The 20,655-nt window shown below is 37.4% G+C and overlaps 1 protein-coding gene and 1 long non-coding RNA gene across 2 annotated transcripts; both read left to right on the top strand.

The window, feature by feature from the left end:
- The first annotated feature begins 301 nt into the window (after window positions 1-301).
- LOC137037923 (uncharacterized) lies at window positions 302-14,257 on the top strand. The gene is made up of 4 exons (XR_010897325.1): window positions 302-413; window positions 942-997; window positions 12,376-12,726; window positions 13,538-14,257. It is a non-coding gene; the product is annotated as an uncharacterized lncRNA (long non-coding RNA).
- A 1,254-nt stretch (window positions 14,258-15,511) lies between these two features.
- Window positions 15,512-20,363, top strand: LOC137002041 (uncharacterized). Its single transcript, XM_067361484.1, has 6 exons — window positions 15,512-15,623; window positions 16,796-16,845; window positions 17,290-17,586; window positions 17,779-18,030; window positions 18,157-18,219; window positions 19,735-20,363. The coding sequence occupies exons 1-6, from the start codon at window positions 15,595-15,597 to the stop codon at window positions 19,983-19,985; spliced, it is 942 nt and encodes a 313-aa protein (XP_067217585.1). The 5' UTR covers window positions 15,512-15,594; the 3' UTR covers window positions 19,986-20,363.
- The last annotated feature ends 292 nt before the right edge of the window (window positions 20,364-20,655 follow it).

Raw genomic sequence — 20,655 nt, 5'->3', positions numbered from 1 at the left:
TGTGGTCTAATGAAAAAAATCAAACGTTGACATCTTTTAGACTCTGAACAAGCAGAATACAGAAGTGACATTTCTGCTGGGTTGTAGCTTCAGATCAGTCATGTGAAACATGCCTTCCCTAAGAGTGTTAAAGTTAATTATTTAATTTCTATATGAATTATTCAATAAATAATTCAGACAAAAATCATATCAAATCAAAGTAATTTTCTGACAGGTTGATATGCTTTAAAAAAAAAAAAAACAACCAGTAGGCCTAGCTAAAGGAGAATAAAGACCAGTCAGACTCCTCCTCCATATTTCCATAATCCAAACCTCACCTGTGGAAAATGGCTAAACTTTCGGTCTCGAGTTTGCGCGCTGTAGTTTCAAAGTTTTGACAGCAGAACAAAAGACCCACTCAGAACTTTTACCATGTAAGTTTTCATTTTTTTTATGTAAATCCAGCGTGTGTGTTTAGTGTTCTTTCAGTTTTGTTTGTTTGTGGAAAACTAGCTTAAACCTGCTAGTGATGATGAGGAAATGAATCACCGTCTTTATGATGAATGTTTTTATAACGATTTTTACGATTTTTTATTTTTATTTGTGGGGTTATTAATATTGTTATTTTGTTCTACATTGATTAGCTTATTCATATGAGAGGACTGTTTGGAAGCAGGAAAAATAATTTAAAAAACCTTCTGTTTGTGTCCATTTGGGCCTTTTGGTTTGACCGATCATTTTGAGTATTACACTGGAATAATTTATAAAAACCTAAGATTCAGATTGTAGTTTGATGTTTCTTACATGGACATATTTATCGTGTTCAAGATTCACATGTGTTAAGTTTAGAGTCAACTCTATTGTGTAGTATTTTCACTCAGCAAGCATTTCCCTTCTGTAGATGTGTTTGTGATATGTGTCTGAATCTGTGACATAAAACAGCACTTCTGTTTTCTCATCAGGTTCAGATGCTTGAATCTTCTGCTGCTGCAGCTGTTTTGCTTGGTCTGTTTTAGCGGTCAGTGTGATTTTTCTGAATTTATGGTGTAGGCCTAAATAACTAACCGTTACTTCATCATCATCATCATCATCATCAACACACACACACACACTCCATGAAATCACATTTTTTTTCCAGTTCATTCCTGTTCATTTAAGTTTTTAAATTAACATTCAGGAATTCACTGTAATGGTGCATTCACACCAGACGCGAATGAAGAGTAAAACGCGAGTGATTTACATGTTAAGTCAATGCAATTCGAGGACTGCGTCGACCAAAGCGCACATGCAGTGGAGCGCAGCTTGCGCGCACGCCGTGGTCAAAGTTCAAAATAGTTCAACTTTTGCCGCTGCGCTCTGTGACGATTACCCGCGCGACCAATAGCAACGGGCATCCAAACAATGAACAGCTAAGTGGATGAATAGCTATTTACTGTGTTGGAATTTCCAGAGCTATACAATACAAGTTTGCTGGTCGTATAGAGACATCAGGAGAAAGCTGTGTCATGGAGACATGACAGACACTGTCAAGCTGCTCTTTGTTTTCTTCTTACAAGCAGGGCTATTGCTATTGCTCACTTCTTAGCATATACTTTGCTGCTGACCGAAAGGTGGAACAACAATCAAATGACTATGTATAGAACTCCCGATACAAGTTTGGAAAACTCCGCCTACTGTGCTCTGGCCAGCGCAGCGCATACCGCGTCCTGTGTGAAAGGGCCTTAAGCCTCGTTTACACTGCATGCGTGTGCTACGCGTTACGGCTGCGACACGGCTACCGGAGCTGATACACGGCCACTGAAGTCAATGCTTGTGTTTACACCAGCCGCGTCGTGGTGCGTTTGAGAAGCGTCTCAGAAGCGGCTCGACGCACCGCTTCGCTAAAGATAGGCGCCTCGCCTATTTTTGATGGACGCCGCGTCCAAGACGCGCAGCTCAAATACAAAATAAAGTTAAAATAATCACCCTGAGTAAACTCCTGCTCATATTTCACATCACTAGGAGGCCAGAAACTGACGACAAGAGATTTGAAGTTGAAAAACTTGAAATTTCTTTGTTTTTGTTGTCCATAACTGGACTTTTAAGTGCATTAACTTCATCTGTATGGCTACAGCAAAATAAAGTATGGCATAGCAATAAACACAATAAAACCGGACAAAATATAACAATTTAGCCATTAAATACATGAAAAAAATCAACGAAAACAACGTTGGACAGGCAAATCTAGTGGTCTCGCGAATCCAGCCGCTTCGCTTCTGAAGTGCTTCTGGTGTGAGTTGACACCGCTCAGAGGACGGAACAAAACCTTGCCGGAGCCGTAACGAGCCGCAGACGTGTGCAGTGTAAACGAGGCTTCACACTGCATTCACACGGGGCGTCAGCGTCAACGCTTGACAGGGGACGTGTCTGAAGCTTGTGTTGACGTGACCATTATAGTGATTACAGCCAATCACATTACTTTCCGGTGTTGCAAGAACGCAGTTGGCTAGTGAATGCTCTAGGGTATTTGCATAGGGTGATTGGATGACGCCAGTGTTGGCGCTTGAAAAGTTGAGAAATCTTCAACTTCTGCTTCTTGCAACGCGAGTGAAGCGACGCGATGGAACCCACAATTCAGTTCAGCAACGCATGACGTTACCCATTCAAAGTAAATGAGAAGCGTTAACGCTGACGCCCCGTGTGAATGCAGCGTTAACGCGTGAAGTTGAAAAATCTGAACTTTGGCGAAAATTCGCGCCGTGTTAACGAATCAGGAGCTTGCTCTAGTAGTGATGGAGGCAGCTAGAAATCCAAAACCACAATGGAGGACAAAATCATCATCACTGTAAGATACAGATACATTCATACCTTTATAGAAACAAGAATAAAAAGGATCTTGTTTAAGAAGAAAGTGAGTGAGGAGGTCGGACAATCTGGTAAGTTGTAAAAAACTCAACTTTACTCAATTTGAGCTATATATATATATATATATATATATATATATATATATATATATATACATATTGAGAGACTACAAGCTAGCTAAAGCTGGCAAATTGAGCTTATTCGCCATATTTTACAACTATTTTCCCGCTGACAAGTTGTGTTTATTCAGAGGAAGTGTGCAGAAAGAAGAGGAAGAGTCTGGGACACATAAAGGAGAGGGAGAGCCCTTCTCATGACTCGAATTCACGTCTGTTGTGAAGGGAATTTCACACGCGAATGTCACACGCGAATGAAGCGAGTAAACTCAAAATGTTCAAGCGTCCAACTACGCGCAAATAGCTTGATTTATTCGCGCATGTTGCGTCTGGTGTGAACACTCCATTAACCGCGAGTGATTTACATGTTAAGTCAATGCAAAGATGTGAATAGACATCCTGCAGCGCGATTTGTGCGAATGAGGCGGTGCGAATGACGCGACACGAATCGAGCGTTTTGTGTGTTTGACGCGCCTAACACGTGATTTGCGTGAAACGCGCAAGTTGAAAAATCTAAACTTTGACGAAAATTTGCACCGTGTTAACCCTCTGGAGTCTGAGGCTGATTTGGGGCCTGGAGAAGTTTTGACATGCCCTGACATTTGTGCTTTTTTCAGTTGTTCATAAACATATTAATGACACAAGTGTCATTAAACTGTATTCAGCACAAACTAGGCTACCATAATACGTGTGCAACATGTATGTACATGTTTGTATTTTTGAAGGAATAACATTTATGCGTGGTTATTGAAAAACCAAAAAACATAAGTCACTGAAATAAGGCCAAAAAATAGTATTATATATGTGTTCACAAGACTTCTGGGTATTGGAGATTGTAGATTGTAGAGTTTTTGCTTCAAAATTATGTAAAAATTATCCTACTTATTCTTTCATAATACAATAGAGAGATTTAAATTTTCTAAAACATCTTTGGTCAAGAAACACAGTATGCGTGGAGGCGTGAATCATCATGAATAATGGGTCATTTACACCTGAGAAGACAAAAGAATTGCATAATGAGCTCTAATGACTTGCATAAAAAACAGCAATACTGTGAAATATTATTACAATTTAAAATAATGGTATTCTATTATATTCTTTAAAATCTAATGTATTTCTGTGATGCAAAGTGTCTGAACAATTATGTTACCTCTATGGCATTTCATATAGGCTTTTAGCTTAAAGGTGCCCTAGAATTAAAAATTTAATTTATCTTGCCATAGTTAAATAACAAGAGTTCAGTACATGGAAATGACATACAGTGAGTCTCAAACTCCATTGTTTCCTCCTTCTTATATAAATCTCATTTGTTTAAAAGACCTCCGAAGAACAGGCGAATCTCAACATAACACTGACTGTTACGTAACAGTCGGGATCATTAATATGTACACCCCCAATATTTGCATATGCCAGCCCATGTTCAAGCATTAGACAAGGGCAGCCAGTATTAATGTCTGGATCTGTGCACAGCTGAATCATCAGACTAGGTAAGCAAGCAAAGACAATAGCGAAAACACTAGTCTACTCTAATGTTTCACCAGGAATTTTGTTTTGAAACTTTTGTTTTGTAAAAAATATGGCACATAGTCACACTTGTGGTGTTCCCGGTCAAAAATGACCGGCCTATAAAAAATAGCTTATAAATCACTCATTATACCATATTTTCACCCAATCTTGGATTCAATCTTTTTGTCAGCTTGTTCTCTTTCAATTAGGACTGGTTTTATATTTTTGTTTGCATCTGATTAATCGTGGGCCTCATTTATCTGAGAGTAGACATGGTCAAAAATGGTCACAATGGCCGACCATTGAAAGTGAATGGGAGAGACTGAAAATAACAGAACAATTTAGTTTTCAGGAGCATGTTCATTATTTTCATGTACACATATGAGCATATGTGCTTGCAAACATCGAGCCCTTGGACCTGTGCATGTATCGATACATTTATACACACGCTACCCAGACACACACACGTTAAAACACACAAACTTTTTTGAGTATTACACACATTCTTTTCCACAGAGAGAAATTTGATCCTAGCCTAACCTGCATCTAATATGCATTTATCCATCTGACATTACCAAACCCCCCCCCCCCCCCCCACACACACACACACACACACACACAAACAAACACAAACTGGCCGTGACTGCAGTGACCCGGCTTCAAATGAATGACAAGCAAGGTGCTGTGAGGCATTTATATATGCCTATGCTATCGCATGATGTATATTTGTTAATATTGTCTAGTTCTGTGTGAGAACCTCACAGTTCCAAAACAAAATGTCATAATATTTTGTCTGGAAGCTGTGATGAAACAAGAACATGAAAGAAAGATTCTTTTGAAGCCGGGTCACTGCAGTCACATCCTGTTTTTGTTGGGGGGTGTGTGGGTGTGTGGGGGGGGGGGGGGGGGTTTGGTAATGTCAGATGGATAAATGCATATTAGATGCAGGTTAGGCTAGGATCAAATTTCTCTCTGTGGAAAAGAATGTGTGTAATACTCAAAAAAGTTTGTGTGTTTTAACGTGTGTGTGTCTGGGTAGCGTGTGTATAAATGTATCGATACATGCACAGGTCCAAGGGCTCGATGTTTGCAAGCACATATGCTCATATGTGTACATGAAAATAATGAACATGCTCCTGAAAACTAAATTGTTCTGTTATTTTCAGTCTCTCCCATTCACTTTCAATGGTCGGCCATTGTGACCATTTTTGACCATGCCTACTCTCAGATAAATGAGGCCCACGATTAATCAGATACAAACAGAAATATAAAACCAGTCCTAATTGAAAGAGAACAAGCTGACAAAAAGATTGAATCCAAGATTGGGTGAAAATATGGTATAATGAGTGATTTATAAGCTATTTTTTATAGGCCGGTCATTTTTGACCGGGAACACCACAAGTGTGACACTGTGCCATATTTTTTACAAAACAAAAGTCTCAAAACAAAATTCCTGGTGAAACATTAGATTAGACTAGTGTGATCAACAGTAGCCATTTTTTTCATATTTTTTTTTCATATTTCCAAATTTACTCATAAATTATTTGTTTTTTACTCAAAAAATGAGATGCCTACTCTCAGATAAATGAGGCCCATGATTAATCAGATGCAAACAGAAATATAAAACCAGTCCTAATTGAAAGAGAACAAGTTGACAAAAAGATTGAATCCAAGATTGGGTGAAAATATGGTATAATGAGTGATTTATAAGCTACTTTTTATAGGCCGGTCATTTTTGACCGGGAACACCACGAGTGTAACAAGGTAACAAAACCCCCACAAAAAAGTAAGAAAATTTCCCCCAAAAAATTGAGATTTAGTTATACCCTTTGGGAACAAAGTCACTAAGTTTCAGTCCAAAGCGATAACATTAACTAGTATTTTCGGGAAAAAGAAAATCTTCTCCAGGTCAAATTGACCCGAACACCACATGAGGGTTGTGGTTAAAGTTACCATCGTTTCTTACTGTATTGACGGAGTCAAGACTGTCGTTATTTTCATTTTTTAAACACTTGCAGTCTGTATAATTCATAAATACAACTTCATTCTTTATAAATCTCTCCAACAGTGTGTAATGTTAGCTTTAGCCACGGAGCACCATCAAACTCATTCAGAATCAAATGTAAACATCCAAATAAATACCATACTTACGCGATTAGACATGCTGCATGATGAACACTTTGTAAAGATCCATTTAGAGGGTTATATTAGCTGTGTAAACTTTATGCACTGTTTAAGGCAAGCTCGAGCTCCGGGGGAGGGGAGCGTGAGCATTTAAAGGTGCCGCAGCCTAAATTGGCTCATATTTAATGATGCCCCAAAATAGGCAGTTAAAAAAATTAATTAAAAAAAATCTATGGGGTATTTTGAGCTGAAACTTCACAGACACATTCAGGGGACACCTTAGACTTATATTACATCTTTTAAAAAGACGTTCTACGGCACCTTTAAAAGCATACACATTTGGAGAAATATTGATTCTTATATGTTATGTCAATTTTCTTTACAGAGGAGTAATATTTATTCAATATTTATTGTCATCACTATGAGCGCTGGATACTGTGTTTTCAATTCATACTTGCAGCCGGAGGGCGCTCTGTGCACCTTTAGTCCACAAATTCATCTAAAGAAGAACAACCATGTGACTCTCCAGGAACTGAACTAACAGAGGCTTCCAGAGATCGCTAACTATGGCTATTCAAAACACTTTTCAAGACAATAAATACACGATTGAGACAATGTATGCATGTATTGACTCAGAATATTGACTGGCTCCATGGGTGTGGCCGCATTAGCGGATAATGAGCTGAATCACAGACTTCTGACATGGCTCTCTTTTCATACAGATTACATAAACGGAGAATATATATATATATTTTTGTGATTAGTATTCACTAAGTTACAGTTCATTTTCTGAGAACTATCAGATTGGACTTCGTTCAGAGGGAGAAGAGAGATCACGCATCATGTTAGTTTTCTTTATTTTGCAAAAAGCACAACATTTTGTTTTTACTCTGAGTGTATACAAATAAAAGAAGATATTCCACAGATTAAAATGGTGTATAACTCTTAATTGTATGTGCAACATTAACAGAGTATTTTGAGTCTCTTTCACACTGGTAAGAAAAAAAATGCGGTGGTATGGCCAGCGATCAGGGCCGCATAAAGACTACAAGGGGCCCCTGGGCTTTACCTCTTGAGGGAGCCCTTCATCCACCAGAACTATTACCTACATTCACTCAATCTTCTTAATCACAAAGTGCAAGTTATCAGCCGTTTATTTTGCATGAATAAAAGCCATTACCAAAACATCCGAATCTATAGGTCTGTTATAAAATATAAATATCATTGCATGAACTACATATTGGCACATAGTCTGAACTATTTGTACAGGCTGCATCCTCCACAGGTCGCATTTGAAGGCTGCATACGTCATTGAGGCGGCTCATTTAAGAAAAACAACCATTGGATTGCAAAGTAAGAAAGAAAATACAGCATTTTGCACCTCGTGAGGAATAACCATAAATTTTATTATGGTTACTTTTCTTAAATAAGACATCCTTAATGATGTATGCAGCCTTCAAATGCAACCTCTGGAGGACGCAGACTCTGAAATGAGAAGCAGATTCGAACAGTAACAAGGCGTCAGTTTTACCATATCAATTCCAGCGCGAGCCCTTGTCTTTTGGAAGTGCATGCAAAGTGGATTTGCTTTTACACCGTAAAGATGTCATGTCAACATGTCAACAACACAAACTCTTCCAGTCTCAGTGTTTGAAGGCGAGACAAAATAGATGCTGTTCGTGAGCAACCGGCTGCCATTACGCAAATTTTTACATTGTTATGTAGGTTTGTAACAGAAAGTGAGACTGGAATTGCTGAAGACTCATTTCGGCAGTTCAGAATCAATTCATTCTTTAAAGGTGCTCTAGAACTTTTTTTTTAAAAGATGTAATATAAGTCTAAGGTGTCCCCTGAATGTGTCTGTGAAGTTTCAGCTCAAAATACCCCATAGTTTTTTTTTAAATTATTTTTTTAACTGCCTATTTTGGGGCATCATTATAAATGAGCCGATTCAGAGTGTGTGGCCCTTTAAATCTCGTGCTCCACGCCCCAAGAGCTCGCGCTTGCCTTGAACAACATAAAAAAAGTGCAAACAGCTAATATAACCCTTAAAATGGATCTTTACAAAGTGTTCGTCATGCAGCATGTCTAATCGCGCAAGTACAGTGTTTATTTGAACGTTTACATTTGGTTATGAATGAGTTTAATGAGTTTAATAGTGCTCCGTGGCTAAAGCACACTGTTGGAGAGATTTATAAAGAATGAAGTTGAAGGAAAATTATACAGACTGCAAGTATTTAAAAATGAAAACAGCGACGGCTCTTGTCTCTGTGAATACAGTAAGAAACGATGGAAACTTTAACCACATTTAACAGTACATTAGCAACATGCTAACAAAACATTTAGAAAGACAATTTACAAATATCACTAAAAATATCATGTTATCATGGATCATGTCAGTTATTATTGCTCCATCTGCCATTTTTTGCTATTGTCCTTGCTTGCTTACCTAGTCTGATGATTCAGCTGTGCACAGATCCAGACGTGTAATCCCTTTCATAATGTTGGGAACATGGGCTGGCATATGCAAATATTGGGGGCGTACATATTCATGGTCCCGACTGTTACGTAACAGTCGGTGTTATGTTGAGATTCGCCTGTTCTTCGGAGGTCTTTTAAAAAAATGAGATTTATATAAGAAGGAGGAAACAATGGAGTTTGAGACTCACTGTATGTCATTTCCATGTACTGAACTCTTGTTATTCAACTATGCCAAGGTAAGTTCAATTTTTGAATCAAGGGCACCTTTAAGGCAAAAATTACTTTTTTATCCTGCACTTTGATCTTTAAAACAATGTGACAAAACACACGCAAGTTCGACCCAAATGTTTAATGTCATGATTGTTACCCTCTATTTGCATTAGTTTATATCCATAAAAGTATTGTTCATTGTTAATTTCAACATTTTAAGTACAGTACCTCGTTGAACGTTTTCAGAAACTGTATTTTTGTATGATTTGTATTATTATTGGACTACTGACTGACGACTGCAGGGTTCAGTGAGTGAAGGGTCGCACATCGGTCGAGAAGCGTAGCGCTGCACCATGTCTTTAAAATTCAAACATATTGTTTTCTTTGGGGCTGTTCACACAGAACGTGCTTTTCCATTCCAATGCACTACTTTTCTTTGTTTTTCTATGTAAACATGTGCTAGAAGGACGTGCAGGACGTGTTGTGCTCGCGTCTTGCAGCATCTCGCGCATGACATGGTGTTCTGAAGCCGTGAATCAGTTCAGCTGAGTTAAAATCAGTTAAAAAAAGTTTTAAAAAGCGTCTCGAGACCTTGCGGCTTCTCCCATTCGCAGCTCACGTTCTCAAAGCAAAAACGCGTTCTGTGTGAACGAGCCCTATGAGTGTACGCACACAGGCAGCGCCACTGGGTCTGTCCACGTTGTCCAGATACTGATACTGTGAGTTGCTTACTGCTAGACGCGGCGCGTCTTGATGCGCTTTACGCGCAGGACCGCACATGTATTCAAAGCAAAGCGATGTCAAAGGGACAGTCAACACATTATAAAATGCAGTTATATTTTTTCCGGCATCACCGGGGCCCTCCCTCAGCCCAGGGCCTTGGGCTTAAGCCCAGGTAAGCCCGTGCATTAAAGGGATAGTTCACCCAAAAATGAAAATTTGATGTTTATCTGCTTACCCCCAGGGCATCCAAGATGTAGGTGACATTTTTTCTTCAGTCGATCACAAATGATGATTTTTAACTGCAGCCGCTGCCCTCTGTCATTCAAATAATTGCAGTAGATGGGAACTTCATCTATAAGAGTGAATAAACCTTGCTTAGACAAATCCAAATGAAACCCTGCGGCTCGTGACGACACATTAATGTCCTAAGACACGAAACGATCGGTTTGTGTGAGAAACCGAAAAGTATTTATATCATTTTTTACCTCTAATACACCACTATGTCCAACTGCGTTCATGACTCCTTTAGTGATGTCTGATCGCGCTCTGTCAACGCCAGTGATGTCTCGCGCATATACTTCAATGAGTGTCAGACATCACTGCCGTTGACAGAGCGCGATCAGACATCACTAAAGGAGTCATGAACGCAGTTGGACATAGTGGTGTATTAGAGGTAAAAAATGATATAAATACTTTTCGGTTTCTCACACAAACCGATCGTTTCGTGTCTTAGGACATTAATGTGTCATCACGAGCCGCAGGGTTTCATTTGGATTTGTCTAAGGTTTATTCACTCTTATAGATGAAGTTCCCATCTACTGCAATTATTTGACTGACAGAGGGCAGCGGTTGCAGTTAAAAATCATCATTTGTGATCGACTGAAGAAAAAATGTCACCTACATCTTGGATGCCCTGGGGGTAAGCAGATAAACATCAAATTTTCATTTTTGGGTGAACTATCCCTTTAATGCAGCCCAGCCAGCGATACCTCAGAGTGTTAACCAATCAGGAGCTTGCTCTAGTAGTGACGTGATGTAGCGAGCTGAGGCAGAAATCCGAAACAACAATGGAGGACAAAATCATCATCACTGTACATCTTCAGATTTTTATAGAAACAGGAATAAAAAGGATCTTGCATGAAAGAAAGCGAGTAATTTACAACTACTTTCCTGCTGACGAGTTGTGTTTATTCAGAAGAAGTGTGCAGAAAGAAGTGAAAGAGTCTGGGGCACATAAAGGAGCGGAAGAGCCCTTCTCATGACGCGAATTTGTGTCTGTTGTGAAGTGAATTTCACGCACGAATGAAGCGAGTAAACTCAAAATGTTCAAGCGTCCAACTATGCGCGAAGTGTGAAAACCCCATAACTGCTGCCTATCCGCGGATGCTGCAGATAATCCACGGGTCGGGGGGACAAGTCAAGTAGGCCTAGGCTAATAAAAAACAACATTCTAATTAATTGCACGGTCACAGATGGAAGAGATAAATATTTAATTTATATTTATATTTAATGTGTTGATTTTAATGTTTAATTTTTTTAATAATAAAAAATACACATAATATCACCTGGCATGTCTGTGCAATGAAATGATGGGCTGAAGTGGGTGTAGCCTATTGTTTGGGGATGTCAGGGAGTCAGTCACAGGCATGCTGGGAGTATGGCAATGTGACGCAGCATCTTGTTCCCTATCAGGGAACCATGGTTACATACCATGCTGCGTCAAGCGCACCAAGTGTCTGTCTGTGTGAAATCGGATGCGCACACTAAGACACAAGCACTCGTGACTCCGGGGTCGAGGCCAAGTCTAGGTTAAACAGGCAAATCTAGTGGTCTCGCGAATCCAGCCGCTTCGCTTCTGAAATGCTTCTGGTGTGAGTTGACACCACTCAGAGGACGGAACAAAACCTTGCCGGAGCCGTAACGAGCCACAGACGTGTGCAGTGTAAACGAGGCTTTAGTGTGTGAGATTATTCTGTCACCAGAGCATCAGTTCTTGAAGCTCCACCCTCTTAGGCCAGGAGAAACAGCTCATTTGCATTTAAAGGGACACATACTAAAACAGTGCACTTTTGCTCAACCCCAAAAAGTGGCAATTTTAACATGCTAATAAAATTATCTGTGGGGTATATTGAGCTAAAACTTCACATACACACTCTGGTGTCATCAGAGACTTATTTTACATCTCTTAAAAAAAGCACAATATGTCCCCTTTAAGAAAACAAGAAAAAGTCATTTTCTTGTATTTTCTCTGTATTTTCGTGTAAGATTATTCAAATCATGTTCAATATATTCTATTTTTTCAAACATTCATGAAATTAACAGGTCAACTTCAAATAGTATAGTTATTATGAACAATTTGATAACATTTGTGATTTTATCAATGTCTCTCCAGATGTGTCAGTACAAAGATCTTTTGATCTGTTCAGAGTTCGAATGGGAGAAGACATCAGGCTGAACTGCAGAATGAGAAACAGATATGAAGTGGCCTGGTATCATCTCAGATCTGAAGAGCTTGTTCTACTGATTTCTGCAGAGAAAGATGAAACTGAAACAGAACTCTTGATCCACTACAATCTAAACAGCACTCATCTGAAAATGACAGCAGACAGTTGGATCACCACAGTCTCTCTATTTATTTATGGAGTAACAGAGTCAGATTTAGGCCTTTATTTCTGTGGAACAACGTCTGACACTCCAGAGATGCATTTCAACAGAACCATCAGACTCATCAGACAGATCAATGGTAATAGATTTTTATTTTTTCTCATCATATTTATGGCTGGCTGAAATGTTTTATATGCTAAACATATTTTATTTGCTTAAAACCACTGTAAACGTTGCCATCACTGTAAAAAGTGATGCGATGCTTACCTTAAAGATCAATATTTATCTGATTGATCCCATTATAAACTGTTTTATTGATATAAATTAATATTTAGGTTGATTCAGTGATGCTAAATATATATATATATTTTATATCAGAGTCATTTTTTTATTTGATCGAAAGGCCATATTGGATGGTAGTAGTAAGTAAACAAAAGGAGGCTTGATTCTTTGGCTAAATGCTCCATCATTTTATATTAATTTAAAAAGGTTTTCTGCCTATATTTAAAAGTTAGGTTATTTCTTTATTATTCAAGTGATAATAACTATGTTTACATGCACCCTCATGATGACATTTAAGCAGTATTGCAATTAAACTTATATGTCATGTAAACACCATACTGGGATCAAACTGAAGCAGTTAGGAAACAATATTTGTAGTAAAACTAATGCTAAATTTGTTTTATAGCAAATAAATATGCTAATATGCTGGGAATTGGGATTTGTGAAAATAACCACAATTCTTAACAAATAATCAGAATAATGAAAATGGCAAGTAAATGGGAGTGAAGAGGTTTGCTCCTGTCATGTTAACAACTTGTACTCATTAAGTCTTTAATCTGATTATTGGAAATGATCCACATTATTGGTGCACATGTGAACAGTCATTATTAGTGTTGAATGAGAAGGGATTTGGTGCAGGAATTCATGTAAATCTGTTTGTTTTTCAGACCCAGGTGGTGCTGATGGGAATCTCTCTAACAAACTCCTGATCCTGCTGGCTGCTTTGTTTTCGTGTCTTTTACATCATCTTCTTCTTGAGGGACCAAAATAACGGCACATATAAACACAATCGCCAGCTATACTCCAGTGACAAAGAGATCCTGCTTATTTTATTGTAAATCTATGTAAATGTAAATCTATTGTAAATGTTTGCTATTAACAACATATATCAAATATCCTATTATGCCTTCCTCTCTATTCTCATTCCCATTTGTCCCTACATAGGGTTTCCACGGGGCATTAAAAAGCATTAAAAGTCATTAAATTGATTTTGTGAAAATTAAGGATTTAAATGGCATTAAAAATCATAACATTTAATTCCTACAGGCATTAAAATTGTTAGATCAAATTGAAAAAATAATACTGCCAGTATCTTTTGAATATAGCCTAAATTAAAAAATTTAATAACTTTAACTTGCTGTTGCAAAATACATTGGTGTGATACACATGCAGAACCAGTTTGGTAATTGCCACTGACCGGTGCAAAATTGTAATTGTTTTTTTAGAATTGTTTAATTCATCGGAATGGTATGAAACCATTTTGGCACTTTCTCACACACACACACACACACACACACACACACACACACACACACACACACACACACACACACACACACACACACACACACACACACACACACACAAACTTGGACATGATTTGAAAAGATTAAATGCTCCTGAAAAAAATATTCACACTTGTAGGCCTACTCCTCACTGCCTAAAATGAGCACATTGGAAATGAATGGGAGATGTAAAGAGTAAAACGTATTTTTGAACATATTTCATATACAAATTGAAAATAGTATTTTTGTGCTTTTTGTAAAACAACAAATGTAAAATTCTGGAACATTTTTAAACTTTCACTTCAACAATAATTTGTCGTGTCTTTGAAAAGTGATCAAAATTAATCATGTGCTCTAAGCCATTCACTTACGATAGTTTAAGATGGAAATGTAATTTAACAGAGTCAGGTTCAGGTCTTTATTTGGTCTTTATTTTCTTTTTCAATGATAATGAACCTTCTTTGGAATGGAAAGATTTCATGGATCATGAAGAACCTTTATTTTTACATGTTTGTGCTCCAGATATGAATGATTCCTCACATTGTGTGTGTTGTTGAGGTTTCGGTTTTCTGCTATAATAATATTGAAACTAATATTCTTTTGATTTAATGACCTTCTCATTGTGTAAAGTGAATTGTTAAAATATTTTCAGGAAAGCTGACAAACAGAGAGGACAAATGTGATTATGTCACAGAAGCGGCACGTGTTGTTGAGGTCACAGGTGAGAGCGGATGTTATTCTTGTGGGACTCATTTTCTCTCTGTTCTAATTCTTCAGTCAAGTGTGTTATAAGTTATCAAAGCAAAAGCCAAAATGTTCATTGATCTGTACAATCAGAATCAGTGCAGTGATGCCATAGAAGAGATCAGTTAAAAGAACAATTTTGAACATTTTAATGACCTTTTGTGGAACAGAAAGACTCCATGGATGTTAAAGGTTTTTCATGGAACAAGATCTTTATTTTTAAGTGCATCTGTTCACAGCTGAGGAGTGAAGCAGCTTCTCACATTATTAGACTGTGTGTCACTGATGTTTGTTTAGTGCTATTAAATGCAATTGGCAAATCATCTAATACCATTAAATATGAAGTGTCTGTATGTGTCATTTTTATTAAATTGTAGGACTTGTTTAATGAAGAGCTTGGTTAATTGGACCAATACAATATTATTAACTAAAAATATACCTTTTCATTACACAAATGTGTCATAAACAACAACAACAACAAAAAACTTGAAAACTAAAACTGATGAATTGGTTCATGGGTTGACTGAGATCATCGCCCCCTAGTGTACAGGACAATAATGATCAGTCTCAGCACCCTTTGAAGCATCAGGTGCTGTGGAAAAAAAGGCTCCAATTTCAGGAAGTGCTACATTTGTGGGTCATTTCTCACTTTACCAATCGTGAAATGGTGAAATGCAGTAATTTATTAAGTTTTGATGCCAGACTCAAGCAGAAATTTTAACATGTAAGTTTTATGTTTTTAAATATAAATCCAGCCGGTGTGTTTTTGTGTTATTATAGCATATAGTTGTGTTTCTGTTTGTGGAAAGCTAAACCTGCTATGAGGAAATAAGTCGACATGTTTATCCTGAATCCATTACTGATTACTATGATGGTTTTTATTAGTAGAGTTATTAATATAATTATTGGATTGTTATTTGTTAATTAATTTCTAATTCAGACAGAATGAAAGTGAATGTTTAGTAATGTTTTACCGCTCAGGAAAAGTGTTTTATCTCTGTATTACAGTTTTTTACAGACGCTAGGACACATTTCTCAATACTTAGGTCACTTTTGCAAAACTCTTCACACAGTGAGCACAACAGAAGTCTATGTGGGCTAAACTGAGGATCAGTTATCATTGCTTTGGCACAAAATGCATTCAATGACTACATCTCTCAAATTTCATGAATTCTTTTCTCACTCAGACACAACAACTGCCAAAACTCTTTGTACATACAGGCCAATTTGCACATGCTTACTGTTTTCAAAACTGTTAAACTTATGTTCAAAACAATAACATAATACAAAACTGAATAAGACAGCAATTTGCTACATTCCTACAGTAATATTTTAATAAAATATATTTTAAATCTTAAAATTAAATGCTATAAAAACAATTGAATTGTATCTGTATCAGTGGATGGTGTGTATACAAATTCTTGTATTTTGGAATTATAAAAAATTATAAAAATAAATAAACGACATCAAATATTGACAAATTCTGCATCATGTCTGATTCATTCCAGTAACATATATTGCAGTGAATTATAAACAGAGATGTGTCCTTGTTTTACACAAGAAAACATTGTATAATGCTACATGTTGTTAGTGTTTTTTAGGTCATTGTTTTGTGGGTGACAAAGTGTGTTTGTCGGCTGTCAACCTTTGCTAGTGTTCTGGAAGAATGAGTTGATTTGAGACCTGAATGAAGTGTTTTGGTAGTTGTAGTGCATTTTGAATGTGAAATGAACTGCTTTGCCAAAATGAAAGTTGGTTAGGAGAACTGTGTGAAGAGTTTTGCAAAAGTGACCTAAGTATTGAGAAATGTGTCCTAGCGTCTGTAAAAAACTGTAATGTGTTTGTGATTATGATCCTGAATCTGTGACATAAATCAGCTCTTCTGTGTCTCATCAGGTTCAGATGGTTGAATCTTCTGCTGCTCTTTTGCTTTGCATATCATATCGGTCAGTGTCACTTTTGTTGATAAATTGTAACAATCTTTGATTTTCTGATCTGCTGATCTAGGTGATTGTTTCTATTATGCACCAAGTGACTTTACTTGACATGTGTGTGTTAATAATGGAAATCATATCACACAGCATGACATCACAGACACATCCAGACTTATCTATGATGTTCATTTCAGTTCATTTATTAATAAACATGGTTCAGGAATTAAACCTCACTGACACATCTGATAAAGCTTTATACTAAAGTCATCAACATGTGAAAAATTGCTAATATTGGTGACTCCTTATTACCTTCAATTATATATATTTATAAATTTAATCTATTTGAATAAGAATATTTTATGATGACCTTGACTGCAGAGAATAAACAGAAACACATGTATTTTTTCAGTATTGGTACTTTGTTTGGAATTAATTTGATACTGTCTGTGTTTGCAGAAATCGTCCCTAAACCTGTGACAGGGAAACGGGGAGGCAGCGTCACACTGCCATGTCAATTTGAGGACAGAGAGATTTCTGATACTGTTTTAAGTAGTCAGTCAAAAAACATTCTTGTTTGTCAGAATGAAGAATGTAAGAGTGAAAATGATCGAGTGTTTAAAGAAGGATCATGTGACGTTATCATCAAGGATCTGAAACTGAGTGATGCTGGGAGATACTTTCTGAGACTCTATTACAATAATGATCAGAGAGAACTGGAGCGACAAATCAGCATATACCATCTTCAGATTCATGGTACCAGCAAAACATTAAATGTCACACATCCCATCCAATATTCAGATTAGATGATTCCAATAGAGGCTTTTCAATGGCTGTTCTTTAAATGATCACATTTGGTTCCTTTAATCTTTAATATGTGCTCACTGGCTTAATTGATTGTCATCATTATTATAATAATTGAGGATGAATGCCTTTGTTTCTCCTCAGATGAGATTTCTGTGAAAACAGGAGAGCAGCTGAAGATGGATGTTCTGTTGATCAATGTTTATCAAATTGAGCATCAGAGCAAAATCAGCACAGAGTGGACAGAGGCGTGGACGAGAGGCGACGGGGTCCAGAATGATCGACTGACCGACAGTGATGGAAATCTGACAATTAATGCATTTACGGCCAGTGATGCTGGAACATACAGAGTTCTGGACTCTGAAGGAGAAATCTGGATCACAGTCACAGTCACAGGTGAGAGAAGATCAGTGGATGATCAGAAATATTATTTATAAAGTGTACAGCTGAGGTTTATTCATCATGATTTGAACAGAAAATCAATGCTAAACTGTATGAGTAACCTGTCAATATTATTTATAGAATCTAGTACAGGATCAAAGGTAAAACTGGACACAGATGAAGACAAACCTGATGAAAAATATAGTAAGTAAAACAGGACCCAGCCAGCAGAGCCATGTGGGGCCCAAATGGGTTTGACCTGGGCTATCTAACTGGGACCCAACCAGTTTTGCACCCAGTTTCCATGTAGGCCCCACATGGATTTGCCCAGATGAACTGAACACTGCTCAGTGTGCACACTACAGGCTGTTAAATGAAACACAGAAACATGCTGGAGTTAATGAGATAATTAGGTGATAACGAGCAGAATCACTGAAGGACAGAGAAACAACAAGAACTACGACTTCAGTCACAGCCTTCGATGAAATCAACTGAAGATAAAAGACATTAAATCTCTGAAGATCTGATTAAACATCTCCACAAACAGCTTTACCAGCTTCACTTATCACTAACCAGACTGACTTTATTTCTGACATTCATCTACAGAAGTTGTTATTGAGAATTACCAGAGGTTTAGATGTTGATGATTTGTTGAAAATACGTTTGGTTTGATGTCACCGTGATCGAGGTCAGAACTTACTTCAGTTAGGCAGTTTGACTCTTAACTATAACTTTTAATTTTTTCTCTGGCTGTTTGTTATGGCAAGAAAAACAAGAGACAATGTGGTCGGCTGCTAAATGATAAAAATATAGTCATCATTTAGTGGCTTAATTCACTGATCTGATGACTGAGCTTTTTATGAGCAAAATGTGTTTAAATTTGTGCTGGATCTTTTGCGCTGACCTCGATCACGGTGACATCAAACCAAACGTATTTTCAACAAATCATCAACATCTAAACCTCTGGTAATTCTCAATAACAACTTCTGTAGATGAATGTCAGTAATAAAGTCAGTCTGGTTAGTAATAAGTGAAGCTGGTAATGCTGTTTGTGGAGATGTTTAATCAGATCTTCAGTGATTTAATGTCTTTTATCTTCAGTTGATTTCATCGAAGGCTGTGACTGAAGTCGTAGTTCTTGTTGTTTCTCTGTCCTTCAGTGATTCTGCTCGTTATCACCTAATTATCTCATTAACTCCAGCATGTTTCTGTGTTTCATTAAACAGCCTGTAGTGTGCACACTGAGCAGTGTTCAGTTCATCTGGGCAAATCCATGTGGGGCCTACATGGAAACTGGGTGCAAAACTGGCTGGGTCCCAGTTAGATAGCCCAGGTCAAACCCATTTGGGCCCCACATGGCTCTGCTGGCTGGGGAGTCATTGAGAGATTTACAAAAGCTTTAAGCAGCGAGTTAAAGGGTTAGTTCCCCCTAAAAATGAAAATATTATCATTAATTACTCACCCTCATGTCGTTCCACACCCGTAAGACCTTTGTTCATCTTCGGAACACAAATTAAGATATTTTTGATAAAATCCGATGGCTCAGTGAGGCCTGCATTGACAGCAAGATAATTATCACTTTCAGTGCCCAGAAAGCTACTAAAAACATATTTAAATCAGTTCATGTGACTACAGTCACACCAAACTTTTTTTAAATCTTTTTTTTCTAACCCTTAATTTTTTTAAACCTGTGTTCTCCTCCCACTTTCCTTCTTCCAGCTGCAGTAAATGTTGTGTTGTCTGTGAGTGCAGCTCTTCTGGCTCTGATTATACCTGTCATCATCTGGAAATACAGATGTCAGCACAGGAACACAGAACATGATCCTACCAAGGGCTCCCAATCCAAGACATTGTACAGTAGTCCAGAACATCTAGTGACAACACTGGGTACTTGTAATCTGCCGTCAGAACCAACAGATCCACAGAGGATTCTGTCAACATATGTCCGTGTTTTAACGATAGGAAACTGACATTATTGAATATGTCACTCATTTTGCAAAAACAGGCCTTAATAATGCACACTTTCACTGTCCAAAAATTAGCTCTCTTGATGTAAACTGCTTGTTCATTGAACTGTTGTATGAAATCAATATTACATTTACGGTCGTATTGATATATAGGAAGAACAGCACTCTTGCTCAGCTATAAGACTAAAACTCACAGGGGCGTTTCAGTCTCATATCTTGAATTTCATGTAGTGACAGTGTTTTGCATGTATTGAGAAAAACACTGTATTTGTGTTTTTTATGTGTTGTATACTACTTTTGATCCAGTAATATTTTGTTGGTTTTTAATTTTCATGAAATTATTGGTAATATTGAAGAATTGTTACTGTTTTTGCGTTGTTTCACTGGGTGTAAATATTTATACTTAAATCAAAATAAACTTCTTTCCTATTATCACTGATGTTCACTTTTTCAAAATTGCAACATAAGCTTCACTTCTTACATTACCTTAGTGATTGACTTCCTCCTTCAGTTCTTAAAAACAAAAGAAAACACATGTGCACTGTTTTGAAAGTTTAACCAGGACACAAACATTACATGAGACTGATATGATAAAACTGCAGTCTGTATGATAAATATACACTCTTTTAACTCATGTTATGACGTAAACCAGGAAGAGACATTATTTTATAAT

This window comes from Chanodichthys erythropterus, chromosome 15, assembly GCF_024489055.1.
Source record: "Chanodichthys erythropterus isolate Z2021 chromosome 15, ASM2448905v1, whole genome shotgun sequence".
Taxonomy (NCBI): domain Eukaryota; kingdom Metazoa; phylum Chordata; class Actinopteri; order Cypriniformes; family Xenocyprididae; genus Chanodichthys; species Chanodichthys erythropterus.
The sequence above is the reverse complement of the archived record's forward strand: the minus strand, read 5'-3'. Positions and strand labels throughout refer to the sequence as shown.

Bases quoted from the DNA above. Each gene is read 5' to 3' on its own strand.
- LOC137002041 (XM_067361484.1), top strand. From the start codon at position 15,595: ATGCCAGACTCAAGCAGAAATTTTAACAT. The intron at 17,587-17,778 runs GTACCAGCAAAA...GTTTCTCCTCAG, and splicing joins ATACCATCTTCAGATTCATG to ATGAGATTTCTGTGAAAACA. The intron at 18,031-18,156 runs GTGAGAGAAGAT...TATTATTTATAG, and splicing joins GATCACAGTCACAGTCACAG to AATCTAGTACAGGATCAAAG.